The 23,840-nt window shown below is 38.2% G+C and overlaps 1 protein-coding gene across 2 annotated transcripts in view; it reads left to right on the forward strand.

Annotated features, from left to right (window-relative positions):
- Nucleotides 1-23,840, forward strand: part of DNAH3 (dynein axonemal heavy chain 3) — a 57,280-nt gene that overhangs the window by 31,383 nt on the left and 2,057 nt on the right. For both annotated transcript variants that reach the window (XM_083872434.1, XM_083872433.1), the window contains 26 exons: nucleotides 377-488; nucleotides 990-1,231; nucleotides 1,836-1,936; nucleotides 2,014-2,119; nucleotides 3,166-3,295; nucleotides 3,792-4,028; nucleotides 4,416-4,519; nucleotides 5,386-5,680; nucleotides 6,143-6,322; nucleotides 7,375-7,498; nucleotides 7,590-7,746; nucleotides 8,204-8,347; nucleotides 8,892-9,558; nucleotides 9,669-9,834; nucleotides 10,165-10,381; nucleotides 11,323-11,505; nucleotides 12,391-12,589; nucleotides 13,496-15,637; nucleotides 16,580-16,805; nucleotides 17,171-17,415; nucleotides 18,764-18,880; nucleotides 19,589-19,743; nucleotides 20,493-20,660; nucleotides 21,488-21,630; nucleotides 22,182-22,386; nucleotides 23,639-23,776. In XM_083872434.1, coding sequence (XP_083728560.1) covers nucleotides 377-488; nucleotides 990-1,231; nucleotides 1,836-1,936; nucleotides 2,014-2,119; nucleotides 3,166-3,295; nucleotides 3,792-4,028; nucleotides 4,416-4,519; nucleotides 5,386-5,680; nucleotides 6,143-6,322; nucleotides 7,375-7,498; nucleotides 7,590-7,746; nucleotides 8,204-8,347; nucleotides 8,892-9,558; nucleotides 9,669-9,834; nucleotides 10,165-10,381; nucleotides 11,323-11,505; nucleotides 12,391-12,589; nucleotides 13,496-15,637; nucleotides 16,580-16,805; nucleotides 17,171-17,415; nucleotides 18,764-18,880; nucleotides 19,589-19,743; nucleotides 20,493-20,660; nucleotides 21,488-21,630; nucleotides 22,182-22,386; nucleotides 23,639-23,776 — 6,903 coding nt within the window. The remainder of the gene's footprint in view (nucleotides 1-376; nucleotides 489-989; nucleotides 1,232-1,835; nucleotides 1,937-2,013; nucleotides 2,120-3,165; nucleotides 3,296-3,791; nucleotides 4,029-4,415; nucleotides 4,520-5,385; nucleotides 5,681-6,142; nucleotides 6,323-7,374; nucleotides 7,499-7,589; nucleotides 7,747-8,203; nucleotides 8,348-8,891; nucleotides 9,559-9,668; nucleotides 9,835-10,164; nucleotides 10,382-11,322; nucleotides 11,506-12,390; nucleotides 12,590-13,495; nucleotides 15,638-16,579; nucleotides 16,806-17,170; nucleotides 17,416-18,763; nucleotides 18,881-19,588; nucleotides 19,744-20,492; nucleotides 20,661-21,487; nucleotides 21,631-22,181; nucleotides 22,387-23,638; nucleotides 23,777-23,840) is intronic.

The raw sequence follows: 23,840 nt of genomic DNA on the forward strand, positions 1-23,840 counted from the left end.
CAGAGCTGTAGTTTTCATCAGCTTCATTGGTAACCACTTATTTCAGTTCAGGCCATTTTAGTTCAGGGCTGTGATCTGCAGTATCTGGTTAAGCCTTCACACCCTTTACGGTGCTGCTGTTGCAATTGAGGGATGACATTTAGCAAGGAGAAAGGGAGGATGCCTGGGGAAAAGGACTTCTAAAATTGTTTCAGTGAGAATTACCATAAAACCATGACTGCTCTCTGATTTGGATTAAGGCTTGGTCAGCCAGCAAAGTGCAGAGATTAGGTTGTGCCACATCTGAATACAGGAGAGATATTTCTATTTTTATTCACATGACATGTAACACTTGCTTTTGTGCCATGTTAAGGAGTGGCTCTCCTGTCCCTGGCAGGTGTATGAAATGATGCTGGTGCGCCATGGTTTCATGATTGTTGGAGATCCTATGAGTGGGAAGACCAGTTCATACAAAGTGCTGGCTGGAGCCCTGGCTGATTTGTTTGCAGGTAACATTGTCCAGCCCCAAGCTTCTCATTAAATGAATAAATTCTATGACTGTTATTTTTCCTTTGCTGAGACATGCCCCGGTCGTTAATTGTCCTATATTCGTCTTTCTTAACTGTAGAATTTCTATTAATCAAACTATTTTTTGTCTGATATGTTTGTCTGATAGTATTTTTGTCTACATCTGCTGGAACAGTAAGCCATACTAATGTGTTTATGCTTTTCTGAATTTTGTTAGGCATTTTATTTGTCCATGTCCATTTTTTAATGTGGTTTTTTTACAGCAGACTTCTTGCTTGCCTTTTACAAGTAAGGGAATTTCTTACTTACTGCTACCTTTTACAAGTAAGGAAAATTCTTATTTACTACTACCTAGATGCCAAGTATCTGGGGTGTTTTGTTTTGAGCAGCTAGAGTAGGATCATCAGGAATCATCTCGTTCAGCTATTGAATAAAACTAACCCATCAAATTCTCAAGCTCATGTATTTGCCTTTTTACACAGCGAACGCCATGGATGAGTTTGCTGTTGAATACAAAGTTATTAATCCCAAAGCCATTACTATGGGGCAGTTGTATGGCAGTTTTGATCCTGTAAGTCACGAGTGGTCAGATGGAATTCTTGCAAAGACCTTCAGGGAACAAGCGTCTTCTACCACAGACAGTCGCAAGTGGATTATTTTTGATGGCCCCGTGGATGCAGTTTGGATAGAGAACATGAACACTGTGCTGGATGATAATAAAAAGGTAGCCTAATTTTTGCCTGTAACCTCATCCTTGAATAAACATACTTAATTTTAGTAGTAGCAATATTGTTACTATACTAGTCAAAGGAGGTGGGAAATTCAGGAAGGGCTGATGTGCCTAAAAGCACTGCTTTATTTCCCCAGTTGCATGAGTGGGTTTAGATGGTATTAGATAATATTAACCCATTACTTCTCCCTAGAAGCCTTGTCTTGCTCCTTCTTTATCGAAATGCAGTGGATCATTGAGGCTTTTTTATTGACCCTTTTAGGAAACTGAAATGCATGGACTCAGTTCTGTGACTGAAAACTGAACTTGCTTAAATTGCCTCATGAATAAACAAATCTAAAAAAAGCTATAGGTCATAACTGCTTTTTCTTGCAGAGTTATTTAAAGTTAGAGCATTGTTCTCTGTGTCTCTGCAAGCTTTACAGTAAGACATGGAAAAGTTGAGACAAGGTCATAAAATATCATGTATTGTAAGGATACAAATGAATGAGGAGTGACACTAAGTGGAATGTTCAGTGATTTTATGACAGACATTGCTTTGACTGTATGATCAGCACTGACATGACTAGATAATGTTTATGTGATGCTCTTCTTCCAGTTATGCTTAATGAGTGGTGAAATAATTCAGATGAGCCCAAAAATGAGTTTAATCTTTGAGCCGGCAGACTTAGAGCAGGCATCTCCAGCAACTGTCAGCAGGTAATGTGAGAGCATTCAAGCTTCAGCTGTCCCACCTTGCACATGTACTCCTTACTATAAGTGTTTGTTCTTCTCAGGTGTGGTATGATCTATATGGACCCACAACAGTTAGGCTGGAAGCCACTGAAGGATTCCTACATGAAAACTCTGCCTCCGAACCTGCAGGAAGAACACCGAGAACTGGTGCGAGACTTCATTTTTTGCACAAGTCTAATTTAGAAGATTAACTATAAGGTGACACTCACACCTTGCCCACTTCAAGGCAGGCACACAGAGTTAAAACCTTTTTATTATTACTATTAGCAGTTTAGTCTTCAAAGCCTTTTCCACCTCACTGCTTGCATGACTGAGAGCTCTTTGTGCTGTGCATTGTACTATGTTTTCTGTAGATGTAAATAAAAATAGGTGTTGGTGAGAATCAGCATTTAATGAAAATTTAAAATCCCTACTATTGGGCATTAAAATCTAGTAAAATAATTGGAATAATATTAGGATTGGAGCTGTGGAAGACTTATTTATATGATTCGAGAAGACTCCCTTTGAGTTTTTCCAGGAAATTAGAATCAAATTCTACAGAAGTACTAGACTAGAAGAGGTCTTTATTTATAGTTTTCTAAGTTCATCAGAGTAAAATAAGTATTCATTAACCAGCAGATAGCCTGACCCTTTAGTGCATCTCCTTGAGTACTAGTCCCTGGGAAAAGGGTAGGTCATGATTTCTGTCCTGTTTGCCAGTCTGAGTTCATGGAGCAGACACCACCAGCCATGGGCAGTATTTACCCACATGCTGTGGCACTCCTGCAGGCTCCAGTCAGCCCAGCATGCTGGAATTTCTGCTGTGGCGCAGTATCTGTGCTGGGTTCTCTGTAGGGGCCTCTTTTTAAGGGAGGATAAAACCCTTACCTTTGCTTCTGTTGGAATAATTTTGTTGCCTAAGGAAGACAGGAGTCTCTCTAGGCTGAGCTTCTGCTCTGCTGTCTGGATTAGTAACGGGGTGACAGAATTCCCACTGAAAACTCTGTGGTAGAAGCAACGTGTTTTCACCATCAGATAGTGATGGTGTGGCTTTGTGAACATTTCAGTACTGCTTCACATGGGCCCCTTCCTGATCTCTCTGCCAGCCTGGACAATTTCTTATGCCTTATGTTTGACTGAGGATGAATTGAGGGACAGTGGGGAATGGGGCAAGTCCTGTATTGTCACACAGCTGTTTCTTTTTCTCCTGGTAGATCAATGCCTTGTTTTTGTGGCTAGTTGAGCCCTGTTTAGATTTTGTTGACCATCACTGCAAGGTCTTGGTGAAAACATCCTCTATTCACCTGAGTTACAGCTTGATGAAACTCTGTTCTTCTCTCCTTGGTAAGTACCCTAAGCTGCCTGGTTTTTATTTCAATTTTTCTTTTTTTTTTTTCCTGCCATGTCCTAGGACAAAATTCAGGTTATAAGATGCAAGGAAATACCAAAGGAATTCCTTACTGTTGAGTTCATATAACACAGTCAGTGATCTCATTGATCAGTATTATTATTAGTTCTTTGTATACAGAACTTTCACATTTGGAAACTGGTGTCATTACAAAACTGAACATGATCTTGCAAGTATGTTCTATGTTTTGCTTGCTGTTTGCTACCATCTGAAGAAAAGAGTTAGGACTCTTTCTAAATATTTTTCTTCTAATTTTATTTTTATTTGTAAGCAGTATTTTACACAGACAAGATCCTCCTTTTGTAGACTGGCTTCATTCCACTGAAGACAGTGCTCTATTTTTGTCTCGGGATACTTTGCAAAAAATGGATTTTGAATCGGTATTTATGGTTATTATTGGCATTTAACCAGAATTCAAAATACATGTTTCAGATGAAATAATGGAATCCAATGAAGAGGACAGTGAAACCATGTCTGCTCAGCAAATTACCTCATGGCTGCAGGGCCTTTTCCTTTTTGCTTTGGTGTGGACAATTGGAGGGACCATTGATGCAGACAGCAGAAGAAAATTTGATTCGTTTTACCGCATCTTGCTCAATGGAATGAATGAGGAACACCCACGCCCTAAAAATGTGAAGCTTAACAAAAACAATATCTTCCCAGAAAAAGGTGCTTCTTCATAACTGTGTTTGCTTGGCCTTTCATAAAGCAGTAAGAAAGCTTGGCACTTAGTGTGCCTGGCAGATGTTAAGTCCGCAGCAGAGCCACCATCTGCCAAGCCTTGGGCTGCACAGTTGGGTGCCCTTTCTTGGCTCTTTTAACCATAAGTAGCATATGCCTCCTGTTATACTCAAACACTGTGGCTGAATCTGACCTGAAATCATTTGGTGATGATAATGGCAGTGGAGGGGTGGGACTTGGGGAGTGGGGGTGTATCTTGTGTACTAGAAAGCTTCCATTATCTCCCAGTTTTGGAAATCTCACAGTAAAATTACTGAAGTTTATTTTTATAATTTAATCAGTGGCTTTGCCTATGCTGTGTTTTTCAATTAACAGGGAGTGTTTATGACTACTATTTTAACAAGCAAGGCAATGGGAGCTGGAACATGTGGTCAGATTATATCACAAAGGAAGAGCAAGTTATCGACCCAGGGGCTAAGGTGCACATTGGTATCTTTATTTTGGAAAATAATTATTTGACTAAATGATTTAGCGATATAAAGAACTATATTAGCCTGTTTGATGATTGCTTTGCAACATTTCATTAGTCTCTGTGAGCTCCCTTTCATGCTTTTGTCTCAATTCTGGTACCACTAACATTGGAAGTTCAGCACTGCAGGTGCACATGGAGCCCTGAGGCTGCCTGGTGGTTAAAATTTGGGTTCTGCTTTGTTCTCTAACAGCATTTGATATTGGGGAAACCATGATGGGAAAAAGCTAAAGCCTGAATTTCCATGCCTTCATTTCTGTTTTCAGTGGTTGATCTCATGATATGCTGTAGTATGAGTTACTTAGACAAAGCAAGCAAAAAGACTTACTACTTCTTTGGGATGTGGGCAACAATACTGAAAGTCATGGATCCCCTCTATTTCCAAAGAGGGGCACTCAGATTTTGATGGCAGCTGTGAACTGCATGGAAGGGAAGCATAGCAGAGATCTGCAGATGACATTTCAAGATAACTTAAGCATGTTCAACTTCTCATTCCACTGTAGTTGCAACTGTCTTGTGTATTAAGTACATGAGATTACATTTCATTCTGCTGCTGAAAATCTCTTCTCCATATCAAATCCACAGCTGCTAATTATAAGCAAAAAATGAGGAAGAGAAAAAAAATTCCGTGCCAGTGTTCCTTTCCCTTTGCACAGTAGGGGAACAGAACTAGGCCATACATAACTCTGTAGTTCTCCAGGCTTTATTTAAATGCATTTGTGCTACAGGGTTCCCATAGTTGCTTGCAAATATTTGTGTTGATTAAGATATTAGATGTTTGATTTTCATGTTTTATTTTACTTTCCTCTGTAACAGGTATCTGAGCTGATCATTCCAACAATGGAAACTGCCAGACAAATGTTTTTTCTTAAAACATATGTGGGCCATAATGTCCCTTTGCTTTTTGTGGGTCCCACTGGCACTGGAAAAACAGCTATAACAAACAACTTTCTACTAAAACTTCCAAAGGAAAAATACATCCCAAATTTCATCAACTTCTCTGCAAGAACCTCGGCTAACCAGACCCAGGATATTATTATGTCCAAGCTGGACAGAAGAAGAAAAGGATTATTTGGACCTCCAGCAGGGAAAGAAGCTATAATTTTTGTGGGTAAGACAAATTTTTTGTTTTTTAAAAATCATTTTCATTCTGGCTTGAGGCAAAGGAAGTGGTTTACCGAGACTAGTACATTTGGATTGCCTCAGTGCTTTTTCGCAGGTATCCAGAGAATCCTAGAATCTCCTGAGTTGGAAGGGACCCACAGGGATCATCAAAGGATTAGCACTGCCCTTGTTGAGAGGTTTAAGTCCTGGTTGTCTTCAGAATAGTTCTTAGAGTTGCAGTGGGACATGACATGAAATAAAACAAAATCACCAGGCACACTAAGTTAAGCCATCACCGCTAATTATGCCTGTGAGGTGTAATGGTGTTTGATTTTGGATAGTTCAATGGGAAGCAGGAATAACAATACTCAGTCTTTTTCTACCTCTAGTTCAGTTATTTTTCCTTCGTAGAAGAAAACTGAATTCCTAAATACTGAAGGTTTTTATTCAATGTCTGTGTTCTCCACAGATGACCTAAACATGCCTGAAAAGGAAGTGTATGGAGCCCAGCCAGCTATTGAGCTTCTCAGGCAATGGATTGACCATGGGCACTGGTACGACAGGAAAGATTCATCCCGCATCACTATCATAGATGTCCTGCTTATCACGGCCATGGGTCCCCCTGGGGGAGGCAGGAATGACATTACTGGTAGGAAATACATTACTGTAGCCAGTGGTTATCTAGCTGACTGAAGTTATGGGGTGGGTTCAGCTTTGCTAAAGGTAAATTCTACATTTATCTGTGACTGGTGGATCCAGGTACATTCACTGAGTGGGTCATTCCAAGTACAAGTCTGTTATGTTAAAGTTCAAATCTGTACCTATACCAGAGGGAGTTTAGTCAACATTAGAAACAATGTTTTTAGTGTTGATTAAACTGTGAATGGCAAAAGTTATTTTAAAATTAGTGATGGAGATTATTTCCCTTTTCTATTCCTTGGAAAAGGGAGGGAATATATCTGCCATGTCTCTGGCAAGTCTCTTCTGAAGTTGTATCTCCTGCATTTATTTACATAGGCTGCGTGCATTTATTTACAAGAATATTACCTGCAAGTCCATAATTGTTGTCACAGCACCATAAGGGAGGTTATGTTTTCTAATGAAAAAAAAGAAAAGTAAATAAAAGCCCTAATGTAGCTGCAGATACATTATTATAGGCTATGTACAGCTGCATTTTCATAGGGCACTTCATGCTATTTTGCTTCTTATAAACACTCTGATATAGATATAATTGTGTGTGTTCTGAGGAGGCTTTATGAAAATAAAATATTTATGAAAATAAAATAAAAATCTTCTAATATCGCTAAATTTCTAAAATTTACTCATGTATGGACTGATTATTTTTAGGTGAAAGCCAATAACAAGATACTTGACTTTGTAAAGTTTTTACTGTGTTATATGATAATCAAGAAAGCTGAGATGAGCTGAAATTTTAAATTGGGTAATAGTGGCCTTGTAATGGAGATCCATGATTTATATTTTCAAAACAGTTGTTTTAAGTTAAATACTGATAGAAAATGTAAACCAGTTTATATTTCTTTTGCTTCACTGCTAGGGTAAAAATTTTCCAGGAACAGAATCAAGAAGCTGGTGCCAGGTTCAAATGGTTTTTTAGTGACAGTCAAACAGAAGATGCTAGCTGAGAGGTGGAAAAATATTTGAACATTTAAATCTCTCTGCATACTTCTGTGTGTGTTACAGGACGCTTCACAAGGCACTTGAATATTGTCTCTATCTGTGCTTTCAATGATGACATTTTATCCAAGATTTTTACTGCAGTTACTGACTGGCACTTCAGCAAAGGCTTTGATGCTTCATTTCTGAGGTAATGTGATCTATTTCCTGTAGCACCTTTGTTGTCTTTTCTCTGTGATTTATCTGCAGAAGTTAAAATTGTATTTCTTTTCCTTCTTAAGGCTGGGTAAGATGATGGTCCAGGCGACATCTGGGATTTATAAATTGGCAGTTGATAATTTTCTCCCAACTCCTTCAAAATCCCACTATGTCTTTAATCTACGGGATTTTTCCAGGGTTATTAAAGGAGTTCTGCTCTGTCCACACACTCATTTGCAAGTAAGTTGTAGTTTAATTATGTTGATATAGGAGAGAGCAGTGAAAAAAGTAAAATATTTTTATAATACATGAACTATGATTTCAATAGATTTACAGGGTTTAAGATCAGAATAATTACTGAATTCATTGCTACGTGTTTTCTGTCTGTCTCTGAGGGAGAGAGCTATCATTTTGTTAATACAAATTGATTTGATATAGTAGAGAAAAATGCTTTGACACCCAGTTTGACACCAGAGTCCCAGTTTGTGTTGGCAGGAAGGACAAGATAGTAACTAGGTGAGGAATCCAGTTAAGTTAGCAGATGCTGGGCCTTGTGCTGAATGGCTTGGGATTGAAAGTTTCCCACTGAGTTTAGTACAAGGTATATCAGGGTCCAGATGGACCTTTCTAACCTTTTCTTTTTGGACAAATCCTGCCTGAGCTATATTTACACATTCTTTTGCATTTACATTTTCAGGATGGAGATAAACTGATCAGACTCTGGGTTCATGAGGTTTACAGAGTTTTCTATGATCGCTTGGTTGATGAGGATGACAAGAATATTTTCTTTCAGATGGTACAAGAGACAACATTAAATAGCTTCAAGCAGAACATTAATAAGGTATTTTTGGGTAATGTGCTGGGACCAAGATGATACTGATGCATTTTCAGAAATACTTTAACATTGAGATTAAATCAGTATTGGAGACATTTAGCACTATTTTGATCAGTGAAATTAAAAAGTATGGACAGTCTTCTATTCAGTATCAAGTATTCATATCAGAATGATTCATAACTTCTGAGAGGTTCTGTGTTGGTACAGAGGACCAACTGGAATGGAATAAATGTCTTGCACAGCATTTATCTGTGTTTTTACCCAAAATAATTATTTGGGTGATCCAATGAATGTAGTGGGTACCTTTCTGAGATGCCTTTTTAGAAGTAGTCCTATATTAGACAGCAGTATCTCTCAGTGAGGTGTGCGTATGTGGAAACCTGCATGTCAGCCTACAGTAATACTTTCCAGACCAAGGTTGTAACTAGAACAGTGAAAAAAAAAGTGCTTTCTGCAGTATTAATGCTATGTAGATAAGGATTATTACAACTTAAGAGAAAATAATTCTCTAACAGCTAGAATTATCTGTTGATTCTTGTCTTTTTCCTAGGTACTGAGTCGTCTCTCACCTTCTGGAAAAGTCACTGACGATAGTATTCGTGGCCTGTTCTTTGGAGACTATTTAAAGCCGAGCAGTTCCGACAAAATTTATGATGAAATCACAGACTTAAAGCAGCTGACAAGCGTGATGGAATTCTACCTTGAGGAGTACAACAATATCAGCAAGGCCCCGATGTCCCTGGTCATGTTCCAGTTTGCTATTGAGCACATCTCAAGGATATGCCGGGTGCTGAAACAGGATAATGGGCACCTGCTGTTGGTGGGCGTTGGCGGCAGCGGTCGGCAAAGCGCAACCAAGCTTGCCACCTTCATGAATTCCTTTGAGCTCTTCCAGATCGAAATCACCAAGTCCTATGGCATCAGTGAGTGGAAAGATGATATTAAACAAGTCATGCTGAAAGCAGGTGTCGCCAACAGCAATGTGTCCTTTTTGTTCTGCGATAATCAAATAAAGGATGAGTCATTTGTGGAAGATATCAACATGCTTTTAAATACTGGGGATGTGCCAAATATCTTTGCAGCAGATGAGAAAGCTGAAATTGTTGAGAAAATGCAAGGTGCAGCAAGGATGGAGAACAGGAAAATTGAAGCCACGCCCCTTGCTATGTACAGTTTCTTTATTGAAAGGGTGAAGAAAAATTTACATATTGTCTTAGGTCTGTATACAATAAGTTGTTTCTTAGGATGTTTTTATTTAGGTTTATTTGTTTTTCTGCATCCTAAATGCAAAGAAACTTAGGTAATGATCATGTTTTTATTTTTGTAGCCATGAGTCCTATTGGAGATGCATTTCGGAATCGATTACGGATGTTCCCTTCACTGATAAACTGCTGCACCATTGATTGGTTCCAAACCTGGCCTACAGATGCTTTGGAAATGGTTGCTAACAAGTTTTTAGAGGATATTGAGCTCAAAGATGACATTAGAAAAGAGTATGAATTTATCTCTCAAGAAACATGAAGCAAAAGTTTGTTGCCCTGCCCCTCGTGCCCCCACTGTATTTGATCTGTCCTTATAAATGGACAAAGCTAAGCCAACTCTGGGATTTCAGTGCAAGTCAAAGATACCAAGACATATGTATCTGATGTTTCCGAAAATCAGGCCACTCTTCTAGAGTAGTCCAAAATATTTCTAATAATGGGGAAAAATACATTTCTGCCTTCCTTAACACTAATATGACTTCATAAGCTTAGAGTAATTTTTTGAGAATTGACATAAAGACAGACTGAATTTTCAAAGTAATGTGGAAAATTTTTCCCTAGGGTGGTGTCAGTGTGCAAATATTTCCAAGAAAGTGTGAGAGAACTCTCTGTTGGCTACTACGCTACGCTGCGCAGACACAACTACGTGACACCAACTTCCTACGTGGAGCTGATTCTCACCTTCAAGACCCTGCTGAATAGAAAAAGGGAAGAAGTTGACATGATGAGGACTCGTTATCTTGTGGGGCTTGAAAAGCTTGAATTTGCATCTTCACAAGTAAGTTTCAGATGAAAATGCTGAATATGTGTCATATGCATACTTCCGTGTGGGGTCTGTATGGTTGAAACTTACAAAAAATAAAGCTTATTAATTTGTTCTTCACTATATTCATGATGCTATTGATAGTTTTCTATGGAAAGCCAAGGAGGAAAATTTAGATTTCTGCTTAGCAAGTTGAAGAAACTCTGATCTCTGCTTTTGGATTATAGCTCTTAATAGAAAACAAAATTAAAATGAAAGTACTCATTAAATTTTGAAGGAATAAACATTATAAATTTCATTATTTCCTCAAAATCTTATATGGAGAATCTGCCTCAGCATTCTAGTACCTATTACCCTTTCCAAAATAGGGGGGAAATTGAAAAACATTGTAAGACTATATTGAACATTAATTCCTGAGTAGATTCCAAGTAGGAAATTGATCAGGTTCCAGATAAACACTTCCTTTTTCAACTTATGTAATCCAGGGATTGATCTTTCCAAGATACAAACTAAAGGGGTTTCTAGATACTTGCTGGATGAAGAAGATCCAGTTTGCAGTTGTTGCTGTCATTAATTCTGTGTTCCATTCCAATTTTCTTTTGGATTTTGTTTTCCACCTGTGCACTAAAGGATTATTTGGACTTTCACTGAAAGTGACTGTGAGGGGAAAATAGAATTAATCAATATATTTCTCGTTATTAACATTAATGAATCTTAAAAAAGCAAGTGTATTACATAGATGATGATAAATATACCTTTAAAAATCTAATAAGTTAAATGAATCAGCTTGTACTAAAAATAAGCTAGAGAATTATTAATTCTTTAGATCAATTTTTAGATCTCTTTTAGATTGTATTACTATAGGGTCTTCCAATCTTTATTCCTAAGCCACCAAGATATGAAATGCATGCAATGTTTGCAAAGATTTTTTCTTGATTTCCTGCTGTATTCATCAGGTTGCAGACATGCAGAAAGAACTGACTGACCTTCAGCCTGAATTGATTAAAACATCTGCAGAAACAGAAAAAATGATGGTCAAGATTGAAAAGGAAACAGTTGAAGTAGATGCAAAAAAGGCAATAGTGTCAGCAGATGAAAAAGAGGCCAATGATGCAGCTGCTGTTGCCCAAGGTATTAAGGTAAAGCACAAGGGCTTGAGCCTGGAGCAGGATGGGTTCCAAGTAAATGGGAGCTGTGATGATGTGATGATGTGTTAATGGGGTGAGCCAAGCTTTTAAAGAAACAAAATAGCAGATGATGAATGACACGCTCCTAATGTAAACACGGTAAATTCGGGCTGTTTGGCGTCTGACTGCATCTCACAGTCCTGTATAACTTCCCTTTATAGTTCATGTTCCAAAACCTGTATAGCTCTTATTTCTCTACTAATATATTCTCATTTTCAACAGATTGAATAATGAGTTTATACTGTTTCCAGGGCCAAAGACAGTTAATTTAGAGTTAGCTGAGGTAATTTGGCATATGCTGCATGTAGTCCTATTAGGCATAACTTTAGAGGTAATGCCAGATGTCTGTTACACAGAATTTCCTGTGGGAAGCCTCAAGATTGCTCAATATTTTTTCTGTAACTAGCTGGAAATGTCAGTGATATTTAATATGGATAATTGCTGAGATCAGAGTATATGATAAAGAATTTATGCTACACGGTATCCATTTTTTACCTGATCAGCACTGTAAGATTTAACTGAGAACAGCTGTATCTAATCTTTATTTCTCATTGCTAAACTAGTGGGACTTTGATCTTGAAAACTTGTCTGACTTTTTCAACTATCAGTCCAGTTTATGGAAATTACTAATTTCTCTACAAACCTTCTCTCTTTAAACTGTGCAGTCAAATTGTGAAAGTAGCTTTGTCTCCTAGAAATACTAAGTTGTGAAGAGTTTGTTTAATGGGTACTGAACAAGAGAGAAGGTTCTGCAAGGCTGGGCTGTAGCGTGAGGTGATCAGACTGCAGGTCTGGTATTGTGAAGGTTTATAGCTTTCTGCCCCAATGTCTTAACAGGATGAGTGTGAAGCAGACCTTGCAGAGGCTCTGCCAGCTCTGGCTGCAGCAGAGGCAGCTCTTAACACCCTGAATCCTTCCGACATCACTCTTGTGAAATCCATGCAGAATCCACCCGGTCCTGTCAAGCTCGTCATGGAGAGTATCTGTATCATGAGGGCAGTTAAACCAGAGAGGAAACCCGACCCCAGTGGCAGTGGTAATGACACAGCTTTTGCTATCCCTGCCCTAGGAATGTGTGGGTGCTGCTGTGGTGTGCTGCTGTGGTGCTTTTAGCATGAATGCAGCTGTGTGCAGCTGGAGGTGCATTTTGCTGGCAGTGACAAGTACACTGAATAGTGAAGAGCTGCTTTTGCCATGCTAACATACTGCCCTTGTACACTGTTGTACAAGCTTTGTAAATATGATCCCAGGCACCAGCACAAAGCCATCTCTTGAGCTTGTGATGACCCAACCTTGAGATTTGCATTGCCTTGAGGAACTCTGGGCACTGGAGGTGTGCTGTGCATCATCTGCCTGTGTTTTCCCTTGTAATCCCTGCTTCCAAACTCTCAGTTATGCTGGAAGAGGGAATTCTAGTTATACCTCTGCCATAGGTGATTATTCTAACAAGATCTTTCTGTGTGGTTTAATCTTATTATTGTGGGATTGCATAGGATGTGCAAGATAGGAAAGAGACCTTTTTCTTTCACTTTTCTTCTACCTTATCCCTATACAGTTCAACCCTTCATAATTAAAAATAAGAATTATATAAATGCCTTTCATCCAAATTGGTTTTATCTAGATTAAGAATGAGTATTTCCACAGTTATTGATTTATCTAATAGACAATGGTAAGAAAGACTGTATAGTAATTTGTTTCCCTTAATGTACTTGGTTGATTTAGAATTAATATACAGTTAATAAATACAACATTGATTAGTGATGCTGAAGGTCCTGTCTGAATTCCTTTAGGTAATGATTTTCCCAAACCATTTAATAGTCTTTTCATAGTAAAATTCCATTGCAATATCATTGATGTTAATTCTTCATAGTATGTTTCAAACTTTTTTTTCAGTTTGAATATGCATGTATTGAGCCTGATTCTAGTCTTACTTGCAATATAGGTAAAATGATTGAAGACTTCTGGGGGCCAGCTAAAAAACTTATTTCAGATATTAAGTTCCTCGACAGATTGAAGTCATATGACAAGGACAAAATTCCCCCTTCTATAATGAAGAAAATTAGAGACAAGTTCATGAATCATCCAGATTTTCAGCCAGAGGTTGTAAAAAACGTGTCATCTGCCTGTGAAGGCCTTTGCAAGTGGGTGCGAGCCATGGAGGTCTATGACCGTGTGCAGAAAGTGGTTGCCCCAAAGCGTGAGCGTTTGCAAGAGGCTGAAGGAATCCTGGATGTTCAAATGCAGAAGCTGCGAGTGAAACAAGCAGAACTTAAGGAGGTTGTTGATCGTCTCCAAGCTCTGCAAGATGAGTTTGACGAAATGAATAACCGGAAGAAGGAATTAGAGGATAATATTGAACGTTGCTCACAAAAGCTTGTGAGAGCTGAGCAGCTGATCAGTGGTCTGGGTGGAGAGAAGGACAGGTGGACAGAAGCTGCACGGTTATTAGGAATTCGGTACATAGACCTAGTAGGGGATGTGTTGTTGTCATCAGGAACTGTGGCTTATTTGGGAGCCTTTACTGTTGATTATCGCCTAAAATGTCAAAAGCAGTGGCAAGATCTGTGCATTGAAAAGAACATTCCATGCTCCAGTGATTTTAGCTTAAGTAATACATTAGGGGATCCAGTCAAAATCCGTGCATGGCAGATTGCTGGATTGCCAGTTGATTCTTTTTCCATTGACAATGGTGTAATTGTTTCTAACTCAAGAAGATGGGCTTTAATGATTGATCCTCAAAGGCAAGCTAACAAGTGGATTAAAAATATGGAGAAAGCTAACAAGCTGTCAGTTATCAAATTATCTGATACACATTATGTGAGGACATTAGAAACTGCTCTTCAGCTTGGAACACCAGTCTTGCTAGAAAATATTGGTGAAGAATTAGATGCTTTCTTAGAACCTATTTTATTAAAGCAAACATTCAAACAACAAGGAGTAGAGTACATGAAATTAGGGGAAAATATAATTGAATATTCAAAAGACTTCAGGTTTTACATGACAACCCATTTAAGAAATCCTCATTATTATCCTGAAGTGGCTGTGAAAGTTTGTCTACTCAATTTCATGATTACACCTTTGGGTCTTCAGGACCAGCTTCTTGGAATTGTAGCTGCAAAGGAAAAGCCTGAGCTAGAAGAAAAGAAAAACCAACTCATTATAGAAAGTGCAGCCAATAAGAAACAACTAAAGGAAATAGAAGATAAAATCCTGGAGGTCCTTTCCCATTCAGAAGGAAACATCTTAGAGGATGAAACAGCAATTAATATTTTGTCGTCATCCAAAGAGTTGTCTGCAGAAATCTCTGAAAAGCAAAAAATTGCCTCTGTAACTGAGCAGGAAATAGATTCTACTCGAATGGGGTATAAGCCAGTTGCTGTTCATTCAGCTGTTGTCTTCTTCTGCATCTCTGATCTAGCAAACATTGAGCCTATGTACCAGTATTCATTGATTTGGTTCATTAACTTGTATGTTCAGTCTATTGCTAAAAGCAAGAAGAGTGGACGCCTAAAGGAAAGAATTAAAAATATAACTAGCCATTTCACAGTAAGCATCTATAATAATGTCTGTCGTTCACTGTTTGAAAAGGACAAGCTGCTATTCTCCTTCCTTCTAACAGTAGGCATTATGAAGGGAAAAGGCCAAATAGATGATGCAGTTTGGCGTTTCCTACTGACAGGAGGTGTTGCTCTTGATAATCCTCACCCCAATCCAGCTCCAGACTGGCTGTCTAACAAATCATGGGCTGAACTTGTACGTGCATCTTGCCTGACAAACCTGCAGGGACTAATGGAACACGTAAGAGACAATACTTCCAAGTGGAAGCCAATCTATGACTCTGTCAAGCCTCATGAAGAGGAATTCCCAGATACTTGGAGCTCTCTGACGGGGTTAGACCGCATGGTTATTCTCAGGTGTTTAAGACCTGACAAAATTATCCCAGCAGTGCAGATCTTCATTGTGGAAAACATGGGAAGAACATTTATTGAACCACCTACATTTGACCTCGGAAAAAGTTACAGTGATTCAAATTGTTGTGCCCCTTTGATTTTTATATTATCACCTGGTGCTGATCCTATGGCAGGTGAGATTTATATTAAAAAGAATCTTTTTTTTAATCTGGTTAAGTGTCACCAAGTCTGACTAAACTGTTAATACTGTAGGCCCTCTCATTTGATCTTTAAAATGTCTTTAAAGTACAATACAGCAATGATGGAATATCAAACATTGGCATCTGCCCATATATAAACAATGATAGTAAAATTGATAGAGAGTGGAATGAAAGTAGTGGTGATGAAATGTCTCAGTTTCTGAGCAGCAATTTAGGGATCTAACAGATTGTAGCATCCAGACCAGTTTATAATTTCTACTTGCATTACAATTCTTTCTGTGGGTGTTGGAGGTTTGCCCCAGTCATTATTGCAACCCCTTCTCCAGTAAGTTTCCTCCCTCTCAGTTCCTCATTAAATGGTGAATAGGCCACACTTAAAATCACATTTGTTAAATGTCCTTTAAAGTATAACCCCCCAGATTGTTTCTAAATCTGATTTTCTGCCAAAAGAATTGGACATGGAGCCATACCATAAGGATGTATTTCCAGAAAGTACTGATTTTGATAGCAAAGCTGGAGGTCTATTTTTATCCAGATCTAAAGATTCAACTTGCAGCTCAACCCCCACAAACAATTGTACCCATCCAACAGAGAGAGTTGAGGGCTGTTGTGCAGCCTGGAACTGAAAACGTGGGCCCAAAGAAGAGATCAGACATTTAACCTGGCTAATTTTTTTTTAATACCTTATACCCCTAAATTTTAGTATATGTCTCAGAGATACAGTGACTGATACAGCATATGATACTACTTCTGGTTTGAGTTTTTTGTTTTTTGGTTTTTTGGGTTTTTTTTAATTGAGTAAAATATTTGTTGACTTTTCTCCCTTCAATTACATTATAAAAATTATGAATATAACATATTCTATTTTCTAACAGACTGTCTTTGTTTTTGCATGTATAAAACTTTCCATCATAGGTTTGCTAAAATTTGCTGATGATATTAGCATGGGAAGCTCAAGTGTTCAAACAGTTTCACTTGGCCAGGGCCAGGGCCCAATAGCAGAAAAAATGATTTACCAGGCTATTACTGATGGAACCTGGGTAGTGTTACAAAATTGCCATCTTGCAACCAGCTGGATGCCTACCTTGGAAAAAATCTGTGAGGAAGTTATAGTGCCTGAGAATACCAATGAAAAGTTCAGGTACGAGTTGTAGTATTTTGCCCTTTGTAATGTGAGTATTTCCTGTTTGCTGAAGACACTACTAGAAAGAAATTAAAATTCTTCTGTAAGATGCCTAAGTATGACATTCATGTAATTTATGTGCAGTGATAAAATAAAGATCCATAATTAAGAGGTCATCTTTTCTACCTGTCCAGTATAATCTACTTTATGCTGCATTTTAGACCAAATTTAGATGTTATCTTTATAGTTAAGCAAGTAGTAAAACTTATTCTAAAGATCAAGATGCAGGATTATATTATTGATTTTATTATTATTATTGTTACTACTACTACTCTTACTATTATATGATTTTTTAATAATGTGCTTTTCAAACTTCTTTTTAGGTTGTGGTTAACTAGTTATCCATCAGAAAAGTTTCCTGTTAGTATCCTCCAGAATGGCATCAAAATGACAAATGAGCCTCCAAAAGGCGTTCGAGTGAACCTCCTTCGTTCATACCTGAATGATCCCATCTCCGACCCTGTGTTTTTTAAAAGCTGCCAAAAGCCAATATTGTGGCAAAAACTGCTTTTTGGGCTTTGCTTTTTTCATGCTGTTGTGCAGGAAAGGAGAAACTTCGGCCCACTGGGTAAGTTTTAGATTATTTTGCACTTCATTAATTAAAAAAAAAAAAAAAAGATTTGTGCTTTTGAAATGCATTGCTGGAGTCTCTCTGTAAAAAGGCAGTACTGTTAAGAGTATTACAAGAGTGCAATCTGCTTTGCACAGAACATTATAAAGTCTAAAAGCTCTAATTTGCAGGGATTCTTATTCAGCCAAAGCTACTTTTGATGCTACTAAAAGTATTACCCTGGGAAAGGCTAGAAAACACTATTTTTTCAAATAAATATATTATACAGTAGTTACGTGAAATTATAGCTTACTAAATTATTAAATTATAACTTAATTCTTACTAACAATCAAATTCAGATCAATTTTAAATGTTTGAAATTAAGAATATGCCTTCTATTCTACTTTTGTTACTTATGTGCATATTTTGTTTTACCAAGCCTAGTACATGTATTTACTTGGTGTGAAACAAATCGGTGTTGCTGCAGTGTGTTGTTTATAACATAGCAATGAAAAGATATGTATTCATAAGATTTGTGCTTCAGTTTTTTCTGAAATCTTCAAACACATAGAAAACTATATAGAATTTCTGCATAGCATAGAAATGTATGGACTTTGAGATTCCATTTTTATAACTATATAAAATTTATTCTCTGCACTTGTGTAAATGAAGTTCTCAGTCTTCCGTTACAGCTGAGTCTGTCTTCCTCCTAACAGGTTGCTGTTAGGAAATGTTATATTTTGACTGAAAGCCTCCGTAATTACTTTTAATAGTTAGCTGTTCAAATAAGCACTAAACTTCCAGTATGAAGACACTCATTTATTGCTTTAGAGTAAAACTGAATTTTCTAGAAGCCATTTTCTAACATAACATACACTGCTAATGTGACCAACTGTGAAGAAGGTGAAGAAAGATAGTTGCATCAATAGCCTTATTTTTGGTTTGCACTAGGGATTTAGGCATTCTGAAGAATTCTTTTATCTGAATTATGTTCCTGTTTGTTTGTCTGCTAGCTTGCTTGTTTTGTTGTACTGTAACTGTGAATGTCATCTGCAAACAGTATTAATAGATGGGCTGATTAAAAATTGAAATCAATAAATGAAGTATAACTCCTGTTCTCACTGTGTCCAGATAGCAACAAATTAGCTTAAAGTACCAAGCAGGTAAAATCTAATTTTCAGGATATTGTGATGCCAAAATGCTTATGCTTAATAAACAGCCTGGTATATTCCAGACTGCTTCTAGATTATCTGGCAGTTGTATCTTCAGCTCTGTAGGAGCAGTCTAGTACCAACACCAACGTTTCCTGAGCCCAGCTGTCAGTACAGTGCACCACTGCCCTGTGTATCTTTTCTGAATTGAACAGGTTGGAATATTCCATATGAATTCAATGAGTCTGATCTCAGAATCAGTATGCAACAGATCCAGATGTTTCTGAATGAATATGAAGAAATCCCATTTGAAGCTCTGACCTATCTAACAGGTACAGACATTACATCCTCTCACATGTGTTTGTTGATTTTGCTGGGCACTTTCAGGTGATACACTGATAAACTGGTGAGTGCTCAACAAATTAAATGGATTCCACAGTGGTTTGTTTTACTGGCCTTGCACATCCAAAGTGGTTGTCACTGGATGGATGTTGGAGCTGGACTGTAGATGGATTTGGATCCCAAACCCTCAAAAAACCATCAATGGCCTCTGGCTCGCCTTCGCCAATCAATGTGAGCCTGACACAGGAAGCTTCGGCACTTCACCAGAGGATGTGATGATACTCAGAGGTTTAAAGCAGGAGGTGTTGATGTGTGTAAACTCAGCTGCTGTGGCTATTCTGTTCTCTTTCTCCAGCGAGATGAGCTGCTTTCTGGCACCTCCTTTGTCAGCCTTGTCATTCTTGATTTTTGTTAATATTATGATTAGCTTTATGAAAAAGACTTCTAGGACATGAGTAGCAGTTTCTCAGACCAACTGATAGTGTTCCTTAAACCTTCCATCATCAAGACATGTAAATTTGGCCCATAGATGTTCAAGTGTCTAATTTCCATTGAATCAACTGGAGTATAAGACCTAAAAACTTCAGAAGATCTGGAGTTTTGGAGCTTCAACTTACTAGAGTTTCACATTATTGCAAAGCAATTTTTATTTGTTCATTAACTTTCAAGTTTTTTGTCCTGGTTTTGTCTTTTTCCAGGGGAGTGTAACTATGGAGGTAGAGTGACAGATGATAAAGACAGGCGTCTTCTCCTGTCCCTTCTTTCCATAATCTACAACAAGGACATAGAGCAGGAGAAGTACATGCTTTCAGCTGGAAGTGACTACTACATACCACCACATGGCCCATATGAGGTGAGAAGACAACAAGTGTAAATTCTCTCTGATTTGTTGGAGAAGAACTTATCTATACTGTGCTTGTCTAATGCTGAATACAACAAACAGAAAATACACCCCATAAGATCATAAAGCCATGCCAGATTGTATCTTGTGTATGACATATCAGTCTGGTACTTAATATGTGCCAGACCCCAGTGGGGATGTTGAGATCATCCAATACTTTGGCAGTTGTTGATGCAAAGAGCAGATTTCCGATACGGTTCTAGAAAGCCAGTAGGAGTCAGGCTTCAGGAATTTACATAGTACTTCTGCACTTTCTTGCAACCAGTGTGACCTTGAAAGCAGCAATCAGTAGGAAGAGTTAGAATGGCAGATGTATACTCATTTCCATCCTCTTTTTCCCTTCTAACAGTTGCACAGAGATAATGAATGTGCTCAAATCTCAGCTCTTTGTGTAGCCCACAGTTGATGGGATGACACATCCAGCATCCTACCCCTTCTGTGACTCCTACCAATCCTTGAATATTTCTAATGTACTTTCATTTCTCTTGCCACTTACATGAGGGTGGTAATAACAACTCCTCCTTGAGTTTTTGAATCACTCAGAATTTTTATATTTATCTCTGTGGAGAGTCAGTCAATTCCTGGATGTGTTTAACAGGGAACTACCATCTTTAGTTGTAAATGGAAAGGTTCTATCCCAGTTGGATTATTTATGAATATCACATTGCATGATGTCTGGCTTCTGAATGGTTGTTTTACAGTCTTATATTGAATACATACGAAGTTTGCCAATTACAACACACCCTGAAGTGTTTGGACTTCATGAAAATGCAGACATCACCAAGGATAACCAGGAGACCAACCAGCTTTTCCATGCAGTGCTCCTGACTTTGCCTAGAGAAGCAGGGGGAGCTGGCAAGTCCCCTCAGGTAACTGGGGAAGAAAGATCAATTTGCACTCCAGAAAGGTGCCTTTTCCTGGCATGTCCTAGGTCTCAGAGTAATCCAACACCTCTCATCTCATGACTGTAGCATTGGGAGTAGATGTGAATGTCCCTGTAGAGAAGCAGATGGATTTGGCATAGCACCTTTAAAAGATGGAAGGCACATTCATGACTTAGCATTCAAAGAGATTAATACCACATGTCTTGGCAGCTCAGGTTACTCAGGCCACATCTATGCCCCTTTGAGATATAGATGAATAAACTGTCAAGCCTCTCAGATTTGACATCCTGTATTTTATACACAAGTGGATTCTTGAAAAGTGGAATTGATGAAGCCTCATTTCCTGCAGGGTTGTCTAGTGATAATATTCTATGATGTCTAATATGCTGTAAGTAAAACTTCTCCTGTGGCTGGGTTATTAATGGGATCTACCTCTTATTTTGCTCATGCTGCATGCTTCATCTTTTCCTTCATTGTGGCAGTAATAGGATTATGCTTGTCTGCATAATGTCTGCATGTTATCCTACCTATTTCCTTAGAAATTTCCTAAAATCTCGTTGCAAATTAAAAATTTCTAACAAATTTTAAATTATTGCGAAAGAAGGAGCAAGCAGGCACCTGCAGAGACAGACAGGATGATACCTAAAGAGAGTAAGAGCTTAAAAACACTCTAAGTTCAGGAAATGTACTAAAATACCTATGTGGTTATACAGGAAAAAAATAAATCTATAGTGTTTTGTGGAATTTATTCAATGAAAATAAGAGGGGAAAAAAAGGAGTATTTATTATTCACTGCAAATTTGTGACTTCAGGAAGTTGTTGAAGATTTGGCACAGGACATCCTATCCAAACTACCAAATAACTTTGATATGGAAGAAGTGATGAAGGCATACCCAGTACTTTATGAAGAGTCCATGAATACAGTTCTTAGGCAAGAACTAATTCGATTTAACAGGTATGGCTCAGTGTTTTGTGTAGTACTTCTTAAACTGAAATATGCTTGTGTTCATTGGTGCTAGCTGCTCACAAGCCTTAAACAAGCCTTTTACAATACATTTTTCTTAACATGTTAGATGCTACTTTGGATGAATCTTTTAAAAATACTTGAAAGTTGCAGCTAAGGACCTGAATATAGCAATAGTACCTGTATTATTGGATTATGAATTTAAATCAGATTTGAGTTTGTTGTGTTGAGGTAGAACAGCCTACTTTAGTCTTTGTAAGTGGTACCCAGGCTCCAATATTCACAGCACATTATGACAATGAGTGCTACAACCCTTAAAGCTCTTATCACTTGATTTCCCTTGTCCAGAGGGAAAGTTTTCACTGTCTTTTATTCTGTGTGTGTATTTTTAGTTTGTTTGCTTTTTGATAACTACGGGTGAGATAAGGAATTTCTGACAGGACATTTACCACCTCTATCAACCCTTCATTCAAATTGGGCTGAGGCGTATTTAGCCAGGTAGTAAGAAGTAAATAATGACAATTGCTTTGTTTTCTCTGAAGGCTTACTGAAGTTGTTCGGAGCAGCCTCATTAATATAGGCAAAGCTATTAAAGGCCAAGTCTTGATGTCTTCTGAGCTTGAAGATGTTTTCAACAGCATGCTAATGGGAAAAGTGCCATCAATGTGGGCTGCCAAATCCTATCCATCACTGAAGCCTCTAGGAAGTTACGTGTCCGATCTGGTCTGTCGTTTGGAGTTCTTCCAGGTCTGCTAAACTGAGACTGAAGGGTAGTTGTAGTTGAAAGCTGGATGGAGAGACTGTCCTTGCTCAGCAGTCCCTGGGCATCTGCAGACTGAGCTGCTCACACACACTCATGGCCAAATACACTCTGCATTAGCAGCACTGCAGTTAGCTGGGCAATTGCTCAGCAGGGTGAACTGGGAGCATGATCCCTTGGTGCTAATCCAGTGCTGCTTTTGGCAGTTGCCATCTTTCTATTTCTAGAAGGTTCATTTTAGTTTGAATTGCTGTCTTAATGACTTCCTTGCTGAAAGGACACTGAGCTGGGTGTGAGAATGCTGTAGAACCACTGCATAACAGGCACTGTGAAATTTTATATGTGTGTCTGTAAATATCTTTCAAGTTTCATAAAATGTGACACCACTTTCACATGCTTTTTGAACAGGCTATTTTATTTTTAACTCGCCATTCCATTATTTCCCTTGAACTCTTAGCACTCTTAAAAGAACTTGAAATTTTGGATGTAGCTTAAATAATGAGGTACTGACGTGTAGTAAAACCCCATAGAAGTCAGGAGAGGAAAAAGCGAGGAAGAAGTGTCTGAAATTTATGTAAATGGCAGAGTTTCCTGTTTGCTGGATCAGAGCATTGCATGGGCTTCTTTTGACTCCAAATAACTTACAGTAGTGTGAAGAAATTCTGCCCTTGTTCTGCTTTCTCCTACTGCATTGTGGGGACAAGGCCCAAGACCACTTTGTCTGGCATCTTTGCACAGGAATTATTTCCTCTACTAGGATTTCATGTGTAAGTTGTAGTGAGTGCCTTCATAGTGATCAGTGAAGAGACATTGATCAGTGAAAAATGTAAAAGAATTTAGCCTTTTTTCATCTTAGGAGATTGGTGTGTACGAGACTGTAAAGTATTTTGAAAGAAGTGTCCAAATTCAATCACTTTTCTTGTTTTTGGAGGCCACTATCAAGACTTAACAAAATGTGCTTATGCTATTTTTTGAAATTTTTCTCAGTAGCACTGAGTTCTAGTTGCTTCAGAATGAGTGATTATTTTTGTTGTCATCCTAAAGAACTGACTTCTGTGATTTGTTGTCTCTGAGAAACAGAAAATTGATGGAAAGATGCAGAGGGTCCCATCAAGTCTTAAATCTCATTCTGCTGTTTGAGTGTATCTGAAAAGACATCCCTTTTCTGGTGAATTGGCACAGTGAAGCCACAAATATATTGGATTTTTTTTGACATTTGTTTTCTCTCTCCTTATTCAGGATTGGGTTGACAACGGGGCACCCACAGTCTTTTGGCTCTCGGGATTCTTCTTCACTCAGTCTTTTTTGACTGGTGTTTTACAAAATTTTGCCAGAAAATACACCATCCCAATTGACCACATTGGATTTGAGTTTGAGGTAAGAAAAATGCAGAAGAATTCTGTTTTTCTTGAACAGCTTGAAACATGTTCTGAGAGCAGCA

Source organism: Zosterops lateralis (genome assembly GCF_965231275.1).
Source record: "Zosterops lateralis genome assembly, chromosome: 15".
Classification (NCBI taxonomy): Eukaryota; Metazoa; Chordata; class Aves; order Passeriformes; family Zosteropidae; genus Zosterops; species Zosterops lateralis.